The sequence below is a fragment of the Zootoca vivipara genome, chromosome 15, assembly GCF_965207765.1.
Source record: "Zootoca vivipara chromosome 15, rZooViv2.hap1.1, whole genome shotgun sequence".
NCBI lineage: Eukaryota > Metazoa > Chordata > Lepidosauria > Squamata > Lacertidae > Zootoca > Zootoca vivipara.
Genome location: NC_142598.1, coordinates 5,487,342 through 5,507,993, shown reverse-complemented (window position 1 = coordinate 5,507,993; position 20,652 = coordinate 5,487,342). Strand labels below are relative to the sequence as shown.

Here is a 20,652-nt window from a genome sequence, read left to right as displayed (position 1 = left end):
TCCTCCTGAAGCTTCGAGGTGCATGTTAGGCACGCTTCAACCTTTCATCTGGGGGTAGCCTCCGGTGATATCTGCCTCCTCTGCAAAAACTACACAGGGAAGGAAGCAGGACAGCTTGTTGGGGGTGGATATTTCAGGGCGGTTGTGATCTCAGCAGCTCTTAATCTCAAGGTCGTGGGTTCGAGCCCCACATTGGGCAAAAGATTCCTGCATTGCAGGGGGGTTGGACTAGAGCAGGCATCCCCAAACTGCGGCCCTCCAGATGTTTTGGCCTACAACTCCCATGATCCCTAGCTAGCAGGACCAGTGGTTGGGGAAGATGGGAATTGTAGTCGAAAACATCTGGAGGGCCGCAGGTTTGACATGCCTGGACTAGAGGATCCTCACAGTCCCATATAGTTCTGCAGTTCTATGATCCTGCGCACCTAGCAACCAGCACGCCTCCTGAGATGGCATTGCGGATTGGTAGAATGACTGCTGATGTCACAACTTCCCCTTCTCTTCATGACTTCCGGGGGGGGGGGGGGTGAGTTTCAGAATAGGACCAGAGAGAGTTGGGGGAGGAGGCAGGGGCCTGAGGACAGGGGTGAGAAGCAGATGCCAGGAGACAGAAAGACGAGTCAAAACAGGCCAGGAAGGTAAGCTGGAGTTGGCATTCTCCTACCTCTCTGGCTCTGTTTGGACGATTTGGACGGCAGCTCAGTGGGTGTGGGAAGAGGAGGAGTAACCTAAATCTTGTCTCCCCAGTGCCTGCTCCTCTGTGGGAGAAGCCCAGGACTCGAGCTGGGAAAGGAACTCCCATTCCAGGTGAAATCCCACCGGAGGTCCCCCAGGAGCTGCTTCAGAGCCCCGGCGCTCAACCTGTGAATGCCTTGAATGATGCCGTTTTGGCTCTGAGCTCCCTCCAGCTGGAAGACCGCCTTGCGGAGGAGGCAGAGACAGCTTCCAGTTCCCTCTCACCCGATTCCAGTCCGGTGGGTGAAGAGGCTGGGCCCAAGGTTGGGGGGACCTCCCCTGGAGAAGCTGAGCCAGTGGTGGATACCCAGAAGGAAAGCATGTCGACGGGGAGTTCCACGGGTGGAGCGGAGTCTCCTGGCAAAGAGGCAGAGGTAGGTGCCAGGGAGCTGTGGCCAGTGCAAGCCATGGTATGAGGGCTCACCCACACTTGTGCTTGGCTTTCGGTTTCCCCCCGGGGAAACACACTGTTTACTGCTGAATCAGAGCAAAGCAAATGGGTTTTCTCCGGATTGGCGTTAGCTCCGATTTAGCGCAAAAGAGCAGGTTTTATGGGGGAAAGGCAAACCCATGCCTAGAAAGCAAGAGACAAATGGAAAACTGCTTGGGCCTGTGCTTTCTAGGCATGGGAGAAGCAGAGGTGTGGATGAGCCCTGATTTGCGTTGTAAATCTGACTGGAGCTTTTGAAACTGGGACAGACATTTGAAGGTTTGTCAGGGACAAAGGAGGAGTGATCCTGGGGATGCCTGTAACAACTGGGAGGGAACTCTGGGAATTGTAGCTCTGTGAGAGGGAGTAGGAATCTCTTAGCAACTCCTGACAAAATTTGGCATCCTTGAATTCTGAGGTCTGTAATTCCTAAACAGTGCTAAGAGTTGTTAGGGGACCCTTATTCCCCTCAGAGCTACAATTCTCAGAGTTCCCTGGAAAGAGGGACGGACTATTGAACCACTCTGGGAATTGTAGCTCTGTGAGGGATCTCCTAGCAACTCTCAGCACTCATTAACAACTCTCCCAGAATTCTTTGGGGGAAGCCATGACTTTTTGTAGTGCTGTCCCTGAGATCTAAATTCAGGCATCCCCAAACTTCGGCCCTCCAGATATTTTGGCCTACAACTCCCATGATCCCTAGCTAACAGGGCCAGTGGTCGGGGAAGATGGGAATTGTAGTCCAAAACATCTGGAGGGCCGAAGTTTGGGGATGCCTGTCTAAATGTATGCTGTGACAGTGGCCTGCGCTCAGTTGAATCTTGCTGTACCTGCCACACACTCTTCTCTACATCAGTAGCTTTTCCAGACTACCCACTTTCTTTCTTTAGGGAATAATTTCCCCATTGGCTTGTTTGCCACATGGCTCCTGCACAGTGAAAAGGATTCTGTGGTACCAGCCCTGCTTGTATGCAGAATGTACCCAGAAATCACCCAACCATCCTCCGTGGCTTCAAGTTGGAGGGAGAAGATTGATAGTACTGGGCAAGCTTATTCTGGGCACTTGTCCTATGTCATATTCTATTAAGGCTATAAAGCAGCCACCCCCAACCTTCGGCCCTCCAGGTGTTTTGGACTACAATTCCCATCATCCCTAACCACTGGTCCTGTTAGCTAGGGCTCATGGGAGTTGTAGGCCAAAACATCTGGAGGGCTGCAGGTTGGGGATGCCTGCCATAAAGAGCCCTCTTTTGGGGGGCGGTGGTGTGGAATCACTACTCTAAATCCTTTTGGTTTTTTGGACCCAGGACCTCAGCCTGTGGCATGATGCCCGCTCAACTTTCCCCCCAAATCTCTGTCTTCTTTCTCCTCCCCGTGAAACAGCATTTCTTTTCTAAATAAGAAAACACAACAGAAAGGGGGGGCTAAGCTGCTCCCCCACAAGCCTTTTCCTCCAAAAAGAGGGCAGGGGGCTGGTTGCACGCACGCACACACACCCCACTTCACTGCCTGTATTTCTATATACTGGAGGCTCCTTTATTCTAGAACTGTAGCGTTGCCCGTGGTGTGCTTGGAATGGAAAATCGCAGAATTTCAGGTCTCTCTGATAATCTGAGACAAGACTTGACCCTAAATCTCTATTCTCTTTCCTCCATCGCGCCTCCTTCAACCAGGTAAGCCCACCGGCTGTACGCCCAATGCTAGCGGAGGTTATTCTGCTTGACGAAGCTGCAGGTGGCTGCTCTTCCTCCTGTGAGCCGCTTGAAGAAGACCTGGCAGAGGCAGTGAGTTTGGGGAGAGATGGGAGGGTACCTGGGATTGGATTTTCTGGGCTTGGCGGGGGTTGAGGTTGGGAATGGGTGCCAGGATGCAGAGATGATACTCTCTCTCTCTCTTTCTAGGGGCTGTTTTATGCTGTGACTCCCTTGCCATGGTGCCCCCACCTTGACTCAGTGCTCCCTGTGCCTTCCCTTGGCTTGAATGTGCTGGAGCCCTGTGCAGAATGTGGCAGCGTGGCAGAGAATTGGGTCTGTCTGATTTGCTACAAGGTAAGGTGGGCAAGCTAGGGGGGGGGGGGTTGGGTAAACTGGGAGTGACCCCCATCATCCCTAAAGTGAATTAGCAGTGCCTGGTTTTTAGGGTTTTGGTTTTTTATAAGAGTTGCGTTTTAGTTGGTTTAACAACAGCTAACAGATAAGCTACCACTACTGGAGCTTCAGTAATGGGGGAACCTCAAATGATGGCAGTCTGGAGGGGGGATTAGGGTGAGACTTATTAATGACTCAGTGGGGTTTTGAACCTATATCTCCCCAGTCCTAGCCCAGTGCTCTTAATTGCCACACTATGCTGTCTTTTTGTACCCCAGTTACGTTTTCATTGGGAAAGATTGATTCCCCCCCCCCTTTTCCTCCTTGCTGTGGGGTTCACTGTATTTTTTGTATGCAAGGCAAGGAGATTTCTCTCCATGTTGTGTTGTCCTTAAACACGTTGAGGTGCTGTGCAGACTGCCTTCTGCGGCCTGCTGACTTGCCCCCTTGATTTCTCTGAGGTGATCGACTCCACAGTACAGTGGTACCTCTACTTACGAATAACTACCGGTACTTACGAATGTTTCTACTTACGAATGGAGCTCCGTCCGCCATCTTGGATGCGGTTTAGATAGGATTTTTTCTACTTACGAATTTTTAGATAGGGTTGCTTCTACTTACGGATTTTTTCTCCCAATGCATTCCTATGGGATTCGACTTACAATTTTTTTCGACTTACGAATGTGCGTTCAGAACGCGTTAAATTCGTAAGCAGAGGTACCACTGTATCTGCTCTCTGTCCTCCTCCTCTGCTTCTGATACATGCCAGGTGGGGTGCTGATGTGTGGTCCGTCCTCTGTAAGAGCAGAAGAGTTGAGCTTCAGATAGCTGTCCTTGGTATATTCATTTTCAAATGAGTCTGTTTGGTCCATTCCCAAGGTTAGTCTTTTGGAGCCGTTTCCATCATCATCTAAGCCTGCCTTCTTCCACCCCATTCAGGTTTGCTGCGGCCGCTACATTAAGCAACACATGGTAGCTCACAACTCAGAATCTGGGCATCCACTGGTTCTTAGCTTTGCGGACCTCTCTGTCTGGTGCTATGGATGCCAAGCCTATGTCCACCACCCGGTGAGTTGTGTCATGCTTTGGTCCTTTCCCCACCCTTTCCTTTCCCAGGGGTTTGCCCTTCAGCTTGGAAATACCAAACCAGTGTGATGAGGTGCACATTTGCTCAGGGAAACAAACATCCCCACCCCATCATTCCTGTCATAAATGACACATAGGCATCTGAGCTGCATTGCTTTGTGGAACATCAGTTGAGGTTGCAAATCATTACTTGAGGCTTGGGAGGTGGTGTGAAGAGCTTGCACACCTCTAGAAGAGACCCGAGATAATCTGATGGCTGTTGCTTTTAAGGGGTTCCAGCCCCAATACACCTTGAGCCACATAATCTGGTTTGCCACTGAACTAGGTTACTTCGGTACTGAATTCACTATGTGCCTTATGCTTCCCCCCATTGAGATACAAAGGTAAAATGATTCCTCCACCCACAGCCCTGCCACCCATGTGGCAGCTTTTGAACAGGAACAGCCAGTGCTTCTTTTTCTAGGGGTGCTCTCATTTTGAGTCATTTTGACTCAAGAAAATCCCCATTTTATAGTTTAATTCGGGAAAAAATAAATACAGTAAATGGACAAAAGTACAGAGATTCATAAAATGTTTAGGGGTATGCGTACCCCCAGAAAAAAAGCGCTGGGAACAGCAAATAAGGACTTTGTTTCACTCTAGCTCTTTTTAATAAAAAAAGTTTGATTGACAGTGGCATTAAAGAAGAGTGTGGGTGGATTGTTCCATTAGTATTGACAGGAGATTGTTCTGTCAAATTCTTCCATTAACAGAGAATCCAGAGGGATTTCTCTCCCACCTGGGGCTATTCCGTTCCATTATGCTGAGAGCAGAGCAAATTCGCCTTTTGCTGAGAGGATTCTGTGAACTGCATGGAATGTGTTTCTGCTGGCAGCAATGAAGGTTTTTTGCCTTGCTGCCTGCTGTGGTGGAATTTTATGTAATTAATGATGTAGTTAATTACAGTGGTACCTCTACTTACGAATTTAATGCATTCCGAACACACATTTGTAAGTTGAAAAAAATTGTAAGTCGAATCCCATAGGAATGCATTGGGAGAAAAAATTCGTAAGTCAAAGCAACCCTATCTAAAAATTCGTAAGTAGAAAAAATCCTATCTAAACCGCATCCAAGATGGCAGACGGAGCTCCATTTGTAGGTAGAAAAATTCGTAAGTAGAGTTATTTGTAAGTAGAGGTACCACTGTACTTTATCATGACATTAACCCACACCACTGATTTCAACACAGAGGCCATTCATTTCAGTGCAAAGGAAACTCAGTGCAAATGGGGTAAAAATGTCATCATTTGCAGACTGAAAACAGCTACAGTGAATGCCAATCACATTCACTCGATTGATTTTCTTTCCGGACATGGGATGAATAAGCGAACACCGGTCGTTTCTGTTCTCATGCCCATTGGAAATTTCCAACACCCCTGTAGGAGTGCAAAGTCCTACCCAGTAAGAAGCTACACTCCTTCAAAGGAATTATTTTCCCTTCATGAGAAAGAGAAACAAAACAGGAGCCATACTTCTTCAGGAAAACAGCGTGGTGGAAAGTAGTATTTTGAAAGCATGTGACTTCTCTTTTCCAACCCCGCCTCCTGAATAATCCTAGGCTTCTGCTTTGAAATAATGGCAGCTGATGTGTCCAAAAAGTGGGAGGTGCTCCAAGTGCCAGGCCCCTCCCACTGCACCTGCCCTCTCTCCAGCTGTGCTTCTAGAAATGCCACTGAAATGCTAGGATAGTTAAACGGAGCAGCAGTGCCCCTCTTCAATACTAGGGCAAGGATGATGAGAGTTGGATTCCAGCAACATCTGGAAGAGCACAGGCTCCTCTTTCCTTGACTACAGCAGGAGCAGCCCCTGTGTTACTTTTCTGATGTTTTGGATCACAACCCCCATCATCTGGAAGGCAGTCTCTATGGCTACCCCTAGACTAGGGAGTGAGTCCTATTGCTCCTAATGGGACTATTTTCTGGGTTGACTTCAACCAAGACATTATGCGAGTTAAACAACTTAGTGCTCACACAACAGAAATCTTCCAGAGCCCTGGGTCCACATTCCCCTATTTTGGGGTTTTGCGCTTCCTTCCACTAGTGGGAGGTGACTACCCACCCGGGTGCAGTGGTAGAATCCACTGCAGAGGAACCCTTGCTACCAGCAATGCTCTTTGTGCCGGAGGTTTTCTTGAATTGTGGTCTGATTTGACACTATCTTGTGTGTTTGTTATCATTATTATTAGTAGTATTGTTCCTTTGGGCTTCTCCCCTCTCCCAGGTTCTCTTTGAAGCCAAGAGCCAGGCTCACCGGCTGAAGTTTGGTGTGGACATGGCAATACCGTCCTAAAGCAACTCCCTTTGTAAGGAGCAGCTAATACAGAATGCAGCACAATCTGCCATCGTTTGACCTCACTGAATTGAACCTGATGCTTCAAGGGCTCTTGATGTGCCAAATAATAGTCAGCAATCATCAATGCAATACCACCAGCAGCCACGAATCAAACACCAGCGACCTCATTGCTTCCACAAGGACAAAGAATGTTCCTTTCTGGTGTATTCCATGATTGGGTCCATTTCAAATCAACCTTGGGGATTTCTTCACTTCCGGGCAGAGGAGACTTGCTTTCCCTGGTGCTGAAGAAGCGCATGTTTTTATTGGAAGGGGGGGGCAGGCATTTATCTCTGCTCACATTGCCAGAGTCTGATTGCACAATATACCCATTCCGTCCTGTCTCAAATTGCCACATATTTTTTTCCAAATCACCCTCTCTCCTCCATACTAAAGTTGCTTTATGCTAGGCTGGAGGGAATCCATGCTGAACTGAGAGAGGAGGGGTAATAATAATGATGATAATTTATTATTTATATCCCGCCTATCTGGCTGGGTTTCCCCAGCCACTCTAGAGGGATGTATTCCTCTTATCTCCTCTCCCCTCTGCCCCCCCCCCCAATTAATCAAGAATGTTTCTGCAACTAGTTGAGACGAAAGCATGTTTTGGGCAGGTGGAATCCTGTGACTAGGAGAGGTTCATCTCTAGAAGGTGGAATCCTGTGACTAGGAGAGGTTCATCTCTAGAAGGTGGAATCCTGTGACTAGGAGAGGTTCATCTCCAGAAGGCTTGAAATATAAACGGCTGGAGGTCCACGTTCCTCTGAACTGGGTGACATCCTGCAATTATATACATACATATATTTGATGGGAGTCTTTGGTTTGCTTGTTCCAAGGTTCTACAGTATTTGGTGCTGCATGTAGTAGAGAACATGCAAGATGCTTGCGAGGATGGCCTAAGAGGTCTTTAGATTATAGAGACAGGAGCATGCAATCTGAAAGGCTCTCGTCTGATGCCGTGAAGGGTATCTTATCATTCTTCTAAGGCCAGATTCTCACATTCTTCCCATTCCTGCCCCGTCACTGTATATGGACTCAAAATTTGTGTGTGTGTGTGTGTGTGTGTGTGTGTGTGTTGCAGCTCATCTGTGAAGGTGGGTGTGAAATGGGGCCATTTAAAACTCTGCTCTCAGCATGCCACAGCTACATTATTCACACACTGTTTCCTGCAGTATTTGGGCCTCCTGCAGTTCTGCTGCAAAAGGAGAATGTGAGAATTGGGCCTTGGTTACTGTGTTTGTGGGAAATGTTTGCCGGGCTGTCGTCTTAAGCAAGGAGCATGGCCAGTCCTTCCAAAAGGCAACCGAGAGCTGTATCCTGGGCAATGAGTTGCAGGGGTGGGCAAATGGAAAAGGTTTTGGCAACCCTGTCTGGTTCAAAGTGGTTCAGAGGAGCACCTTCCTTACTGGATTCCAGGCAACCACAGATTGCCCCTCACCTTGAATAGTCAAAAAACTGAATGGGGCCAGGGTCAAGGCAACACATCACTCTGTCCCTAAAAAAAAATAGGTTTGGGAAAAGGTGGGTTGAAAAGGGCTTATGTAGAGGGTGATTGGGGTGTGTCAGTTTTATCAGGGCCGGCCCTGGTAAGCTGGGGGGCAGGGGAGGGGTGGCTGTAGGGCAGAGATGGGGAATCTGTCATCCTCCGGATGTTATTGGGCCTCAGCTCCCATCATCCCTGACCATATTGGCCATGCTGGCTGGGACTGGGGAGTTCAACACCTGGAGGGTTACAGCCCCCCCCCATTCCTTGCTAAAGGGGCTGAACTCATACCATGCTATAAAGGAGGGGTGGGGGGTTTCACCGAACCTTTAGAAGTGGGAAGTTAGTTACATTATAGCCTTAAAAATCCTTTGCATATGATTACTTCCTTTGCCATTGTTTCTCTGCTCAGTTTTATAATCTTTCTAATTATTCAAATAAAGTGTTTCTGTGAATGGAGTGGCTGTGTTTTAGATCTGGGAAGTGGGGACGGATCTCTTGGTCCAATGTTAAGCCATTTAAATTGTGATCCCATGACTGTGCCCTCCTCGTGGGCTGCCACTGGGACCGTGCCTGTGCTCTGCCCACTGGCTGCCAGTGCCCTCTCTGCTTCCTCATGACTTGTAAGGGAAAGGTAATACAGAGATCCCCCTCCCATCATCAAGAGCAGCTCCTCAAACAGCAGCAATGCCAGTGGGGAGGGGGAGGGCTCCAGTGAGGAAGGAGGAAGAGGGATGCAGGGCTCCGGCAACACAGAAGAGCCCCTGCTACACATGAGGCAGGAAGAGAGAGAGGAGGAAACGGGGAGAAGGAAAACATGGAGCGCAGACCCCTTTTTCCTCCGGTTCCGGAATTACGCAGGAGAAGGCGGGGAAGAAGGTTTGCCGTCCCGAGACTCTTATGCTGGAAGAAGACAAGGGGCGCGCCATTCCCGGATTCTGGCTCGGACTAAGCAGACATGTTTCTGCACCCCCATTTCACTGTAAATAGACTGCACTAAATAAAACTGTCTAAAGACAAAAATGTGGAGCGTCGTTACTCTAGAGTAGTCGCAACAACAACCTCTGACATGACTGCTTATACATATATACCCTTGGGGAGGCTTTGCACACCTGATGACCTGCCAGAGCCTCTGTGTGTAATAGAAACTCATTCTCTTCCGTTTCTGACACACACACACCCTTGGCCATCGGTCAGAACTGTGTGCAGGATGCAGCTGGGGCGGGGGTGTTTTGCCAGATGTGTGGGTTTATCATTCTGCTTCTAAATTTGTATTTATCCCAGTCTGTTCCAGAGATTCAGGCACGTTTCCTCCACCTCCTTATCCGTGTTCACTGGATGCAGCCTTTGAGTAAGCGATGCCAGTTTACATACTTGGTTTCACACATAGTTTGTCGTAAAATCCACTTGCAGTTCTTCCAGCCCAGTCCCTTAAGCATCTTCTTTTCACCTACCTGCCTGTTATCCATAATGTTGTGTTGATCCACCAGAGTTGTTCCACACCTATACAGTATATACCTTTCTGCCTTGGGTGATCTGATGCCACACTCGGTGAAACCCTTGCTCCAATGGTGGAAAATTTTTTGATTCTGACCTTACCCACTTTTCAGGTTTAGTTTGATGGCCTTAACTCCTTACTCTCTGCAATCCTGCACATTTGTGTCGCACATAGGAATTCAGCAGATCATGGAGCTTGGGCTAAGCACAAGGGGGGGGGGCAGGCTGCATCGTCTCCCTTTGATGGCCTTGGCAAAATCAATAGGCTTTTTCGCCTCTTTAAGAGCAAACTGCTTGTGATCAAAACTTTTGTGGCTCTTAGGTCTGCAGCCTAAGTCATTCGGGCTTAGCAAGTCAGTGTGTGTGTGTGTGTGTGTGTGTGTGTGTGTGTGTGTGTGTGTGTGTTTATAAAAACATGTGCATGATGTCACAAGTTGGTATGTCTGCTGATAGGTCTCTATTTAGGCCAGAACAAGTAGTGTCGTAAATCCCGGAAGCCAGGAACCAAACCTCAGGAAGAACTTTCTGACAGGAAGAGCTGTTCAACAGTGGAAGAGATTCTCTCAAAAAGTGGGGGACTCTCCTTCCTTTGAGGTTTTTAAACACGAGATTGGATGGCCACCTGTCATGTATGCTTTAGTTGAGATGCCTGCATTGCAGAGGGTTGGTGACCCGGAAACTACAACTAATCCAGAATGAGGCAGCTAGACTGGTGACTGGGAGTGGCCGCCGAGACCACATAACACCAGTCTTGAAAGACCTACGGTGGCTCTCAGTATGTTTCTGAGCACAATTCAAAGTGTTGGTGCTGACCTTTAAAGCCCTAAACGGCCTCGGTCCAGTATACCTGAAGGAGCGTCTCCACCCCCATTGTTCTACCTGGACACTGAGGTCCAGTGCCGAGGCCCTTCTGGCAGTTCCCTCACTGCAAGAAGCCAAGTTACAGGGAACCAGGCAGAGGGCCTTCTCGGTAGTGGCACCTGCCCTGTGTTCCGCCCTCCCACCAGAAGACATCTGAAGGCAGCCCTGTTTAGGGAAGCTTTTATTGTTTGATGGATTACTATATTTTAATATTTTGTTGGAAGCCGCCCAGGGTGGCTGGGGAAGCCCAGCCAGATGGTCGGGGTATTTATTATTATTTAGGTTTAGCTTTCGCTGTGATGCCCACCTTGTGTCTGAACTGCATCACCACAACTGGCCTCTGACATGGCTAAATGCTCGTCTGTAATTGGGGGTCAGTAATGGCTTAAATTCTTTGTATGGAGGAGCCTCCTAGCACATGAGCCTAGCAGTCTGAAGCCCAGGCACAGGTTTGTAACTTCTGTGAACTAGAATGTTGTACAGTTGTTCTTTATAACATATTGCTGTGAAGGTTGCACACAACTCCCAATCTCTGCCAAGCAGTAGAAGATTCCCAGGAATCCCAGGCACTTACTCTGGGGTGCATTTCCATTGGAAATCAAGATGCAGTGAAGACTGTTGTACCCTTAAGAAATACTATTTGTTCTACACACCAGAAGCTTTCAAGGGAGGGAGAGCACAGTTTAAAGCATTTGCATATCAAGAGGGGCTTGTTCCCCCAGCATTGCCGCCATCTCCCTGCCCTCTTTTGCAACCTGCCAAGATGGTTCTGCCCTTTGGCCCCGCATTGAGGTCTGCCTACTTCCTTTCTTGTTCCCGGAAACCTGCTGGGAGCAAGCAACCCCTCCCCTTTCTGTTTGCTATTCCAAGTCTAATTTTAAATGGGCACATTTTTCCTGTGTGACATCATGCCTCCCTCCCAACCTGCCAACCTGGCACCCCTGTTTTGCACAGACCCAATGATCCTTCTTTGAAGCCAATGCAATTCTGGGCTGCATCAATAGGAGTACAGTATAGTATCTAGATCAAGGGAAGTAATAGTACCACTGTATTCTGCTCTGGTCAGACCTCACCTGGAGTACTGTGTCCAGTTCTGGGCACCACAGTTCAAGAAGGATACTGACAAGCTGGAACGTGTCCAGAAGAGGGCAACCAAAATGGTCAAGGCCTGGAAACGATGCCTTATGAGGAACGGCTTAGGGAGCTGGGTATGTTTAGCCTGGAGAAGAGAATGTTAAGGGGTGATACGATAGCCATGTTCAAATATATAAAAGGATGTCATATAGAGGGATAAAGGTTGTTTTCTGCTGCTCCAGAGAAGCGGACACGGAGCAATGGATCCAAACTACAAGAAAGAAGATTCCACCTAAACATTAGGAAGAACTTCCTGACAGTAAGAGCTGTTCGGCAGTGGAATTTGCTGCCAAGAAGTGGGGTGGAGTCTCCTTCTTTGGAGGTCTTTAAGCAGAGGCTTGACAGGCATATGTCAAGAATGCTTTGATGGTGTTTCCTGCTCGGCAGGGGGTTGGACTGGATGGCCCTTGTGGTCTCTTCCAACTCTACAATTCTAAGGCCATTGTTTCATAGTTTGCATGTGTGGCAAAAGAAGTGCTTGCAAGCCTGTATTTTCCCTTCAATATCTCAAAGGTTATCTAAATAGTACCGTTTATTATTATTTTTAGCATTCACTAACAGACACTAGTACCCAAGATCTATGACAATATGGATATATATGCTATATATGTAAGTCAATAATAATATTTAAAAATCTACTGTGCTGCCTGCCACCTGCTGGAAACGCAGAGTCTGCAGAGGACCATAATAGGTGTCTGTCTGCATTCCTGCATTTTGTAGCCGATGTGCATTTTGGAGGAGAGGAACAGCTTTTCTGGGCCCTCTTCCTCCCCAGCCCCAAAAACACCGCTTCTTGATTTTCCAAGCCAGGAAATGAAAGCGTGCCTCCATCCTCGCCGTGTAGGAGCTCGCCCTGGGCAGGTGGAGGGAGGAGCGCGGAGCATCTTCCCGGCAGCTCCTTGCTGAGCGACCGAGCAAGAGAGGCCAGGACGAGGCGCCCAACTCAACCTGGGCGCCGGGCCAAGTGGCAGCTGCTTTTGCCTCCGTCGCTGGAGGAAATAAATCCGGGTTTGTGGAATGAGGATGGGAAGAGCCGGGGAGCAGCATCTCCCTCCCTCGGCGCCCCGCAAGGGAAGGTAGCCAATCTCGGGGAAGGAAGGTACCGTAGCATCCCCAGCAGAGGAATGCAGAGAGACTGCAGAGGAAGCCAGCCGAGCAGCCCTCCCTCGCCCTAGAGGGAGCCTGGAACCAGCGACAGGGAACGCTTAAGCTGCTGGAGTCGAGGAATGCAGAAATTTGCCCAGAGGAGGAGAGGAGCCAGGAGCTGAAAACGAAAGCAGGACACCCGCAGCCGGAGGAAGTGGGTGCGCGCTGGATTGTGGAGCAAAAGGGACGCGGCGACCCTTCACTTTATCCTTCTCTGGAAAGCTTCTCCCTCGTGGAGGTTGCCCCGGCGGGGCAGGTCCCTTGAAAGAGGGCTGCTGAGCCATGCTGGCAGCCCGAGAAGCAGCTGCCCTCTACCAGACGGATTTTGTGCGCAATGCCAGGGCGGTGGGCGCTCTCTGGGCTGGCTGCACCCTCTGCTTCGGCGTCCTGGAGGTCGTGGTCCTGATCCAGCCGGCGTGGGTGCAGACAGCGCCGCTCACCTACCAGCTGCCCCCATCTGGGGTCCTTTTTGACCCCAGCGTCAGCGCCGTGGGCTCCTTCGGCCTCTACCAAGTCTGCAAGGAGCGTGATGGCACTCTCCAGTGCGAGGGGTCACTGGTCACTCTCACCCCGATCCCATCCTTCAAGGCAGCCGCGGTCTTTGTCCTGATGGCCCTGGTCCTGGTGATGGGCAGTGTTGCTTCCTTGGGCCTCTTCTGGGTCTGCAGCCCTGGGACTGTCTACAAGGTGTGTGCCTGGCAGCAGCTTTCAGCAGGTGAGAGAGAAGGTGCCTCTCAGTGGGAGCATATGGCAGGTTTCCTGGCAATACGGCTGGGTGCGATGAGAGCAGGCAGACACCTGGGCTACCTTCTTTTAGAAAGGAACGGGTGGGAGGGCAATAAATTCATTGAATCATAGAATCTTAGAGTTGAAAGGCACCCAGGGGTCATCTGGTCCAACCCCCTGCAGTGCAGGAATCTCGGCTCAAGCATCCATGACAAATGGCCATCCAACCTCTGCTTAAAAACCTCCAAGGAAGGAGATTCCACCGCCTCTTGTGGGAGTCTCTTCTACTGCCAAACAGCTCTTACACGCATGCACACACACACACACACACACACACACACACACACACAAACCCTCTGGTCACCCGGGGTCATATCCTGCAGAAATCAGTCATGTGATTGCTTGGTAACATATTTAGAAGGCAAACAACAGCGTGAGTCACGTGCTGGTGTGACCAACAGACCCAATCCAAGATTGGATTGCACCACAGGCAGGCTTGATTCTCAATAAGTAGGATTCCCCGGCGGCAGGAGTCTGGTTTTACTCCCCACCTAAGTGGGGTCGCCCAATACTCACCTTCCTTTTACCTGTCCAGATTCTCCCCCTATGTTCAGTCTTATTGTGGGATCCCGGGTTCTGGTATTTTCTGCATCTTATAAATCTAGAGCTCAGAGTCATCAGCTTAAGCAGAATGGAGACAGATAAGAGAAAGTCTTCTTTACGCAACACACAGTTAAACTGTGGGATTCACTCTCCCAAGGCTTTGTGATGGCCACTGACTTGAAGTGGGCTGGACAAATTCATGGAGGAGGAGACTTTCAGGGGCTGCCAGACACGGATTCAAGCTACAAGAAAGAAGATTCCACCTAAACATTAGAACTTCCTGACAGTAAAAGCTGTTTGACAGTGGAATTTGCTGCCAAGGAGTGTGGTGGAGTCTCCTTCTTTGGAGGTCTTTAAGCGGAGGCTTGACAGCCATCTGTCAGGAATGCTTTGATGGTGTTTCCTGCTTGGCAGGGGGTTGAACTGGATGGCCCTTGTGGTCTCTTCCAACTCTATGATTCTATGGTGAGCATGTACCATATTACTTCCACTATCAGAGACACGACAGCTCTAAATATCAGATGAAGAGGACCACAAGTAAGACAGAGCTATTCTCATGTTTGATCAGGCCGAAGTGGAAGTGAGACAGATAAAAAGCCTGCCTTTAAAAAAGGTGTACTACCATGACCACCCAAATGTATCTGTTTTAGAATGGGCGACCCTCTAGATGCCATTGGCTTCTCAACTCTTAGGCGGCAAGGCCAATGGACAGGGAGGACGGCTACTAGTCGTGATGACTATATGCTTCATCCATGATCAGAGGTACCATTCATACCTTTCCAAATACCAGTCATTGGTATTTTGAATACCTGCCCATTGAGGGACAACAGTGGAGCCACAGCTGGAGAGAGCTATTGCCCTCATGCTCTGCTTTGGGCTTCCAAGAGGCATCTAGTTGGCCACCATGGGGTAGACAAGCCTTTGTTCCGACTCAGCAGAGATTTTCCTATGAACTATGCAAGTTGAGCAAATTTGCACAATTTTCTTCTTTTGCATAATTTAGTCTGCAATTGTCACTATTTCTGAACAATTTCTTCTTCTGGTTTTGCTAGCCACAGGGGAGGGGCAAGGAGTTATGCAGGACTCCAGATCCAATTTAACCACCCATCTTTTGAGATTTCTGCAGATGCCACCTGCACACTTTCTGGCATATCTTTTGCTGCCCTAAGGGCCAGAAACCTGCTGCAAAGAATAAAAGCTGCGCTTCTTGGAAAGTTGAATTCTGTACCCATTGCCATATTCAGTGCTTTTTCGGTGTTCCCGCTCAACTGCAGCATACGCAGAGCCCTGACTGTGTAGAGTTCCCTTGGAGTGCTCTTGTGCAGTTCCTATCCATTTCAATGAGGCTTCTGCAAGACAACTTCCTGGTGGATTGTACCCCTTATAAATTAGCAGGAGGGTGGCATCATTCAGATTTTCCCCCTTACGTACCAAAATGTTTGGGGCAAAGGATGGGGTCCTCTCCTGCACCACCAGGATTGGAGTAGGGGGAGAGAACAGTGCTGGTTCCAGGATGCTGAGGGCCCTCGGACATAGTGCCCCCCCTTTGAGCTCCCCCAAACCTAGACGAGGTGTGATGTGCAAACAGAGAATTCTCTTAGATGGCGCCTGATCTCCTAGAACATTCTGAGCAAAGTGAGAATTATAGTATTGTGGGGGCAATGGACTTCTGCTGGTCTTCAGGTTCCTGGCAAATGCCCAATCTTCCCCCACCCTCTGGAGCTAGCATGGGGAAAGTAGGTTAAACATCAAGAATGGGGTGGGTGGGGGGCAGAATCAGTAGTGGATTATCATCCTACTAGTGTAATTCAGCCCGTTGAATAAACGGGCGCTAGAACATCCCGGGGTTCGGAGAAGCGCTTGCGCAGCACTTCTCCAAACCCCGGGACCTGTCCTTGTTGTCGGCGGCAGGGGGACAGGAACGAAGGAGGAGAAAGCAGCCCCTCACGCCGATAGGAAGGAGGCATCCCGGGGTTCGGAGAAGCGCTTGCGCAGCACTTCTACGAACCCCGGGACCTGTCATTGCTGGACGCACACACGCGCGCTCTCCCCCGCCGCCGCCAACGCTCAGTCCAGCTGGGTGCAGCGGTTGGCGGCCGCAGGGAAACAGTAGGTGGGGGGGTGGGGAGTGTGTGTGTGTGTGTGTGTGTGTGTGTGTGTGTGCGTGCAGTCTCTGCATCCAATCCCTGTGTCCATGGGGCACATGCGCAGTAGCACGGACACAGGGACACAGGGAATCTGGACGCAGAGACACTTGCACTTTCTTATATAGGATGGAGGTGTATTAACTCTGTCTCTCTCTGTCTCACAGCAACTTGTCAGGCTCTCGGCTGCCTGGTTTTCCCAGACGGCTGGGGTGCCCCTGAAGTCAGGGCTCTTTGTGGGCCCCGGGCCAGGAGCTACACCCTGGGCGCCTGCACAATACACTGGGCCTTTACCCTTGCCTTGCTGGGCATAGCCGATGCCCTGGTGCTGGCCACCCTCGCTTTCGTCTTGGGGAACCGGCAGGATGCTCTGCTACCAGCAGGCTATGCGCCACCCTCGGGAGGAAGAGGTAAGCAGCAGAATATTAGCCCCCGTCCCTGTTCTTCTAAGCAAGGATGGGAGCCAACAGATGCTCAGATGCGAGGCTGGCAGGAATGTCAGCTGCTGCCTAGCAACGGCCAATGAGACACAAGGATGCATCTGAAATGGGGGGGGGGGAAGGTGGAGGGGGCTGGAGGCTGCAGCAAAGAAGCCCAGTCTTCCAGGAACCACTGAAGCCCCCCCCCTTTCCTCTACACCAGACAAATAAAACTGGTGCCGATGCGAATGCATATGTGTGCAGAAGTCTCTCCCTTTCTGCCACAAACTGGGATTAAGGACTCTGGGTTTTCCGCTGCCTTACTTGCTGCCACCAAAGAGAGGGGGGAGGCGGTAGAGAAGGCACCATTTTCTCCTCATACCCCGTTCTGGTGTTTTTCGAAACACTATCTACAGTAGGTCTTTGTGTAAAGAACTCAAAGTCTGTGCTCCATTCTCTCACTACAGCCGCCACCACCACCCAAAATGGGATTCTGTGATAATAAATTATTATTATTATTATTATTATTATTATTATTATTAATACCCCACCCATCTGGCTGGGTTTCCCCAGCCACTCTGTGAGTTGAAGATTTGCACGTATTGCTTTTTTTGTACAATTTCAACTGGTTATAAGGGAAAGTATACAGAACTCGCTCTCAGTGGCATAGCACCACAGCGGGTGTGGTTGCCCTGGGCTCAAAATTCTTAGGGGCATTACTTTTTTAAAGTAATAATAAATAGACAATAGTGTGCCCTTCCCACAGAAAATCTCTGTGCTCGCATGGGCAGACTGAGAAGCGGATTTGGGTGATGGCTGGTTGCAAGGCTTTAGAAAGATACCAATCCCCCGTCCTGCTCTCCGCCATGCTAAACGCTCACAGGGTGCTGCAGCTGCCACTTGGGTAGGTTGCAGAGCTATTGCCCCTTTGTTCCAACCTATCAGTGGATGGTGCCGAGGATATTTGCCTTGCCCTGGGCGGGCACTGGCAACCCACGCTACACCACTGCTCATGCTAGAGGCTTGGGGCACATAGGGCAGGAGGTCCGCTTGCAGTCAGTGCCCCCATCTTGGTTGTAACTTGATGCCTGGCCTGATCCAAGAGGTGTGTGCATTTTCTCTGACCCTGCCAAGCCCCACATGAGGTATGTCTCAGGATCTCAGGCCTGGAACTAGAGCCATAGGATCACCACCAAGCACAGAGAAGGCTTGGTTTGGTTCCTGAAGCAGAAAATCTGTAAACTACCTTCCCCACGCCAGAAAAATAAACCGACTAGCTGTGGCTGCATACACACAAATACGGTTGTTTAAAACACACAGCTTCCCCTAAAGACTCCTGGGGGCTCTAGTTTTCCCTTACAGAGCTACACTTCCCAGCATACTTTAAAAAAAACTATAGATCCCAGGATCCTTTGGGCAAGTCATGTGCTTTACACGTGTGGTTTGTATGCAGCCTGACTCTGTGTCTGAAGTCAAGGTCAGTCTGAGAGTTACATAGACTTAGAACATGCAGAAAACCTATAGAGAGAGGAAATGAGAGCCATTCATGCCTTGCTGGGCAACGGCTCACACCGCCTCTCTCGGTAGTTGTAACCCTGACCCACAGCATGGGAGGAACACTTAATTTTATTTTATTTTAAAGCAACCTGGATGCATGAAGTTTGTCCTTAAAAATGCCTTTAAAATAAAGGTGGTGACACTGTTTTATATTTATTTTAAAAATCCTAAAAAGGAAACGATCATAACCACCCTAGTACACTATAAAATAGAGGCAGCTGAAATTTGGTATGCTGGAATGTGACACTAGCCAAGGCCTCCGTACCCAAATATGCTCACAGGGCATGTGCCACAATATCACCTATGATGATGCCTGCCTGAGTTCAGAGGGAAGGTTATGGGATCGTAGAACTGTAGAGCCGGGAGGGATCCCAGAGGTCACCTGGCCTGCAATGCAGGTCGCAAGACAGGGCCAGCGTTGCATTCATTTGTTGCAGGATGAAGCCACTTGCTCCAGGCAGCAGCACAAGGAGCGCAGGACAGATGAGAGCATGAACTATTATCTGACCAGTGCATCAAAGAATTGTAGATTTGGAAGAGGGTACCCAGAGGTCATCTAGACCAACCCCCCTGAAATGCAGGAATAAAATGTGTTGGCCTTGGTGGGCTGGGGGAATTGGGGCTCTCCTTCAAAGAGCAAATGCCTTGCTTAGGCAGGGACACGAGAAGAACAGTATCTTTCCAGGTCTTTTTCTTCCCATTCCCACCCCATTCCCTGTATGCACACAGGTGTGACTTCAGCACTGATTCCGGACTGATCTCGCCTCCCAACGGACATCCTTCAGAGTTGGTCGCTCACCACAACAGAACCATTTTCTTGCTGTGCCTAGCTGTTGCAATAAAGATACTTTTTATTTTAAAAAATGCTACATTGTGTTGTGTTTCCGCTGGAAACTGAAACGGAAGCAGAAATTGCTGCAGGTTGCATGTTTGTCCGAGTCAGGAATGGAAATCATGTGAGCAAATATATCTGTTCTATCAGTGGGTGGGATTCAATTAAGTTGCTGCATGTGCAACTTGCTGTGTTTTGGCCTACAACTCCCATGATCCCTAGCTAACAGGACCAGTGGTCGGGGAAGATGGGAATTGTAGTCCAAAACATCTGGAGGGCCGAAGTTTGGGGATGCCTGCACTAAATCTTCCCTGGAGGGTTGGGGGGGAAACCTAAGTAGATTTTGTTACGCTCCCTCCCCCCCCATGCACACACACACTCCGCACTTAGCGCTATGCTGAAATCCACCCGTTTTTTTTATTTCCTGATCATTATGTAAACAATCAACCTTATTTTCTGCATAGTTTTTGATTTTTTTCATTCCACTGAAATTAATTATGCAATTATGCCGTCAGTTGTGCAATTTATATTTTTCAGTTTTGGCCAATAGTGGACAGCGAAATGAACAACGGAGGTTTCAGTGGGAGCCAAACTGCAGGAGAACGAACAGCACTGGTTGTGACAAACACGAGACAGGGTGCCTCCGGACATCCTTTGTTATTAGTTATTTCTATAGCTGATCTTATAGGCTTTGAAAATCATTTATCTTATTCATTCTCACTGGAACCCTCCAAAGCGTTAAATATTTTTCCTGTTTTACAGATGAGAAACTTGAGACTGGACAAAAGTTTTGAGTTGTCTCAAGCCTGTCCTGTAAAAAGTTCCCAAGGGCATTGAGACTTGAACCTCCGAGCTCTAGTTCAACAGAGTGTGTTGTTGTTGTTTAGTCGTTTAGTCGTGTCCGACTCTTCGTGACCCCATGGACCAGAGCATGCCAGGCACTCCTGTCTTGCACTGCCTCCCGCAGTTTGGTCAAACTCATGTTCGTAGCTTCGAGAACACTGTCCAACCATCTCGTCCTCTGTCGTCCCCTTCTCCTTGTGCCCTCCATCTTTCCCAACATCAGGGTCTTTCCCAAAGATTTTTTTCTTATGAGGTGGCCAACAGGGCAGTCTCGAGCAGGTCGTGCGCCCTGGTGCTGAGGGGCGGAGATCACTCCAGCGCCCCTGCCCTCGCAGGGCACAGCATGGTTCCCGGCGCCCTGGCGCACCGCGCCACCGGGGGTCTACCTAGAGCCGGCCCTGGTGGCCAAAGTATTGGAGCCTCAGCTTCAGGATCTGTCCTTCCAGTGAGCACTCAGGGCTGATTTCCTTCAGAATGGATAGGTTTGATCTTCTTGCAGTCCATGGGACTCTCAAGAGTCTCCTCCAGCACCATAATTCAAAAGCATCAATACTTCGGCGATCAGCCTTCTTTATGGTCCAGCTCTCACTTCCATACATCACTACTGGGAAAACCATAGCTTTAACTATACGGACCTTTGTAGGCAAGGTGATGTCTCAACAGAGTGTATTGGAGTGTATTTCAACAGGGTATTTGAAA

The 20,652-nt window shown here is 49.3% G+C and overlaps 2 protein-coding genes across 2 annotated transcripts in view; both read left to right on the top strand.

Moving 5' to 3' along the window:
- The window catches only part of HDAC6 (histone deacetylase 6), a 36,577-nt gene extending 27,927 nt beyond the window's left edge, over window positions 1-8,650 (top strand). Inside the window, exons 25-29 of the mRNA XM_035141128.3 lie at window positions 748-1,109; window positions 2,839-2,949; window positions 3,067-3,213; window positions 4,192-4,320; window positions 6,598-8,650. Coding sequence (XP_034997019.3) covers window positions 748-1,109; window positions 2,839-2,949; window positions 3,067-3,213; window positions 4,192-4,320; window positions 6,598-6,666 — 818 coding nt within the window. The 3' untranslated portion in view covers window positions 6,667-8,650. The remainder of the gene's footprint in view (window positions 1-747; window positions 1,110-2,838; window positions 2,950-3,066; window positions 3,214-4,191; window positions 4,321-6,597) is intronic.
- A 3,534-nt stretch (window positions 8,651-12,184) lies between these two features.
- On the top strand, window positions 12,185-19,142 carry LOC118075395 (LHFPL tetraspan subfamily member 5 protein-like). Its single transcript, XM_035097342.3, has 3 exons — window positions 12,185-13,544; window positions 16,470-16,712; window positions 19,008-19,142. Exons 1-3 carry the CDS (start codon window positions 13,112-13,114, stop codon window positions 19,034-19,036), a joined length of 705 nt encoding a protein of 234 aa, XP_034953233.1. The 5' UTR covers window positions 12,185-13,111; the 3' UTR covers window positions 19,037-19,142.
- The last annotated feature ends 1,510 nt before the right edge of the window (window positions 19,143-20,652 follow it).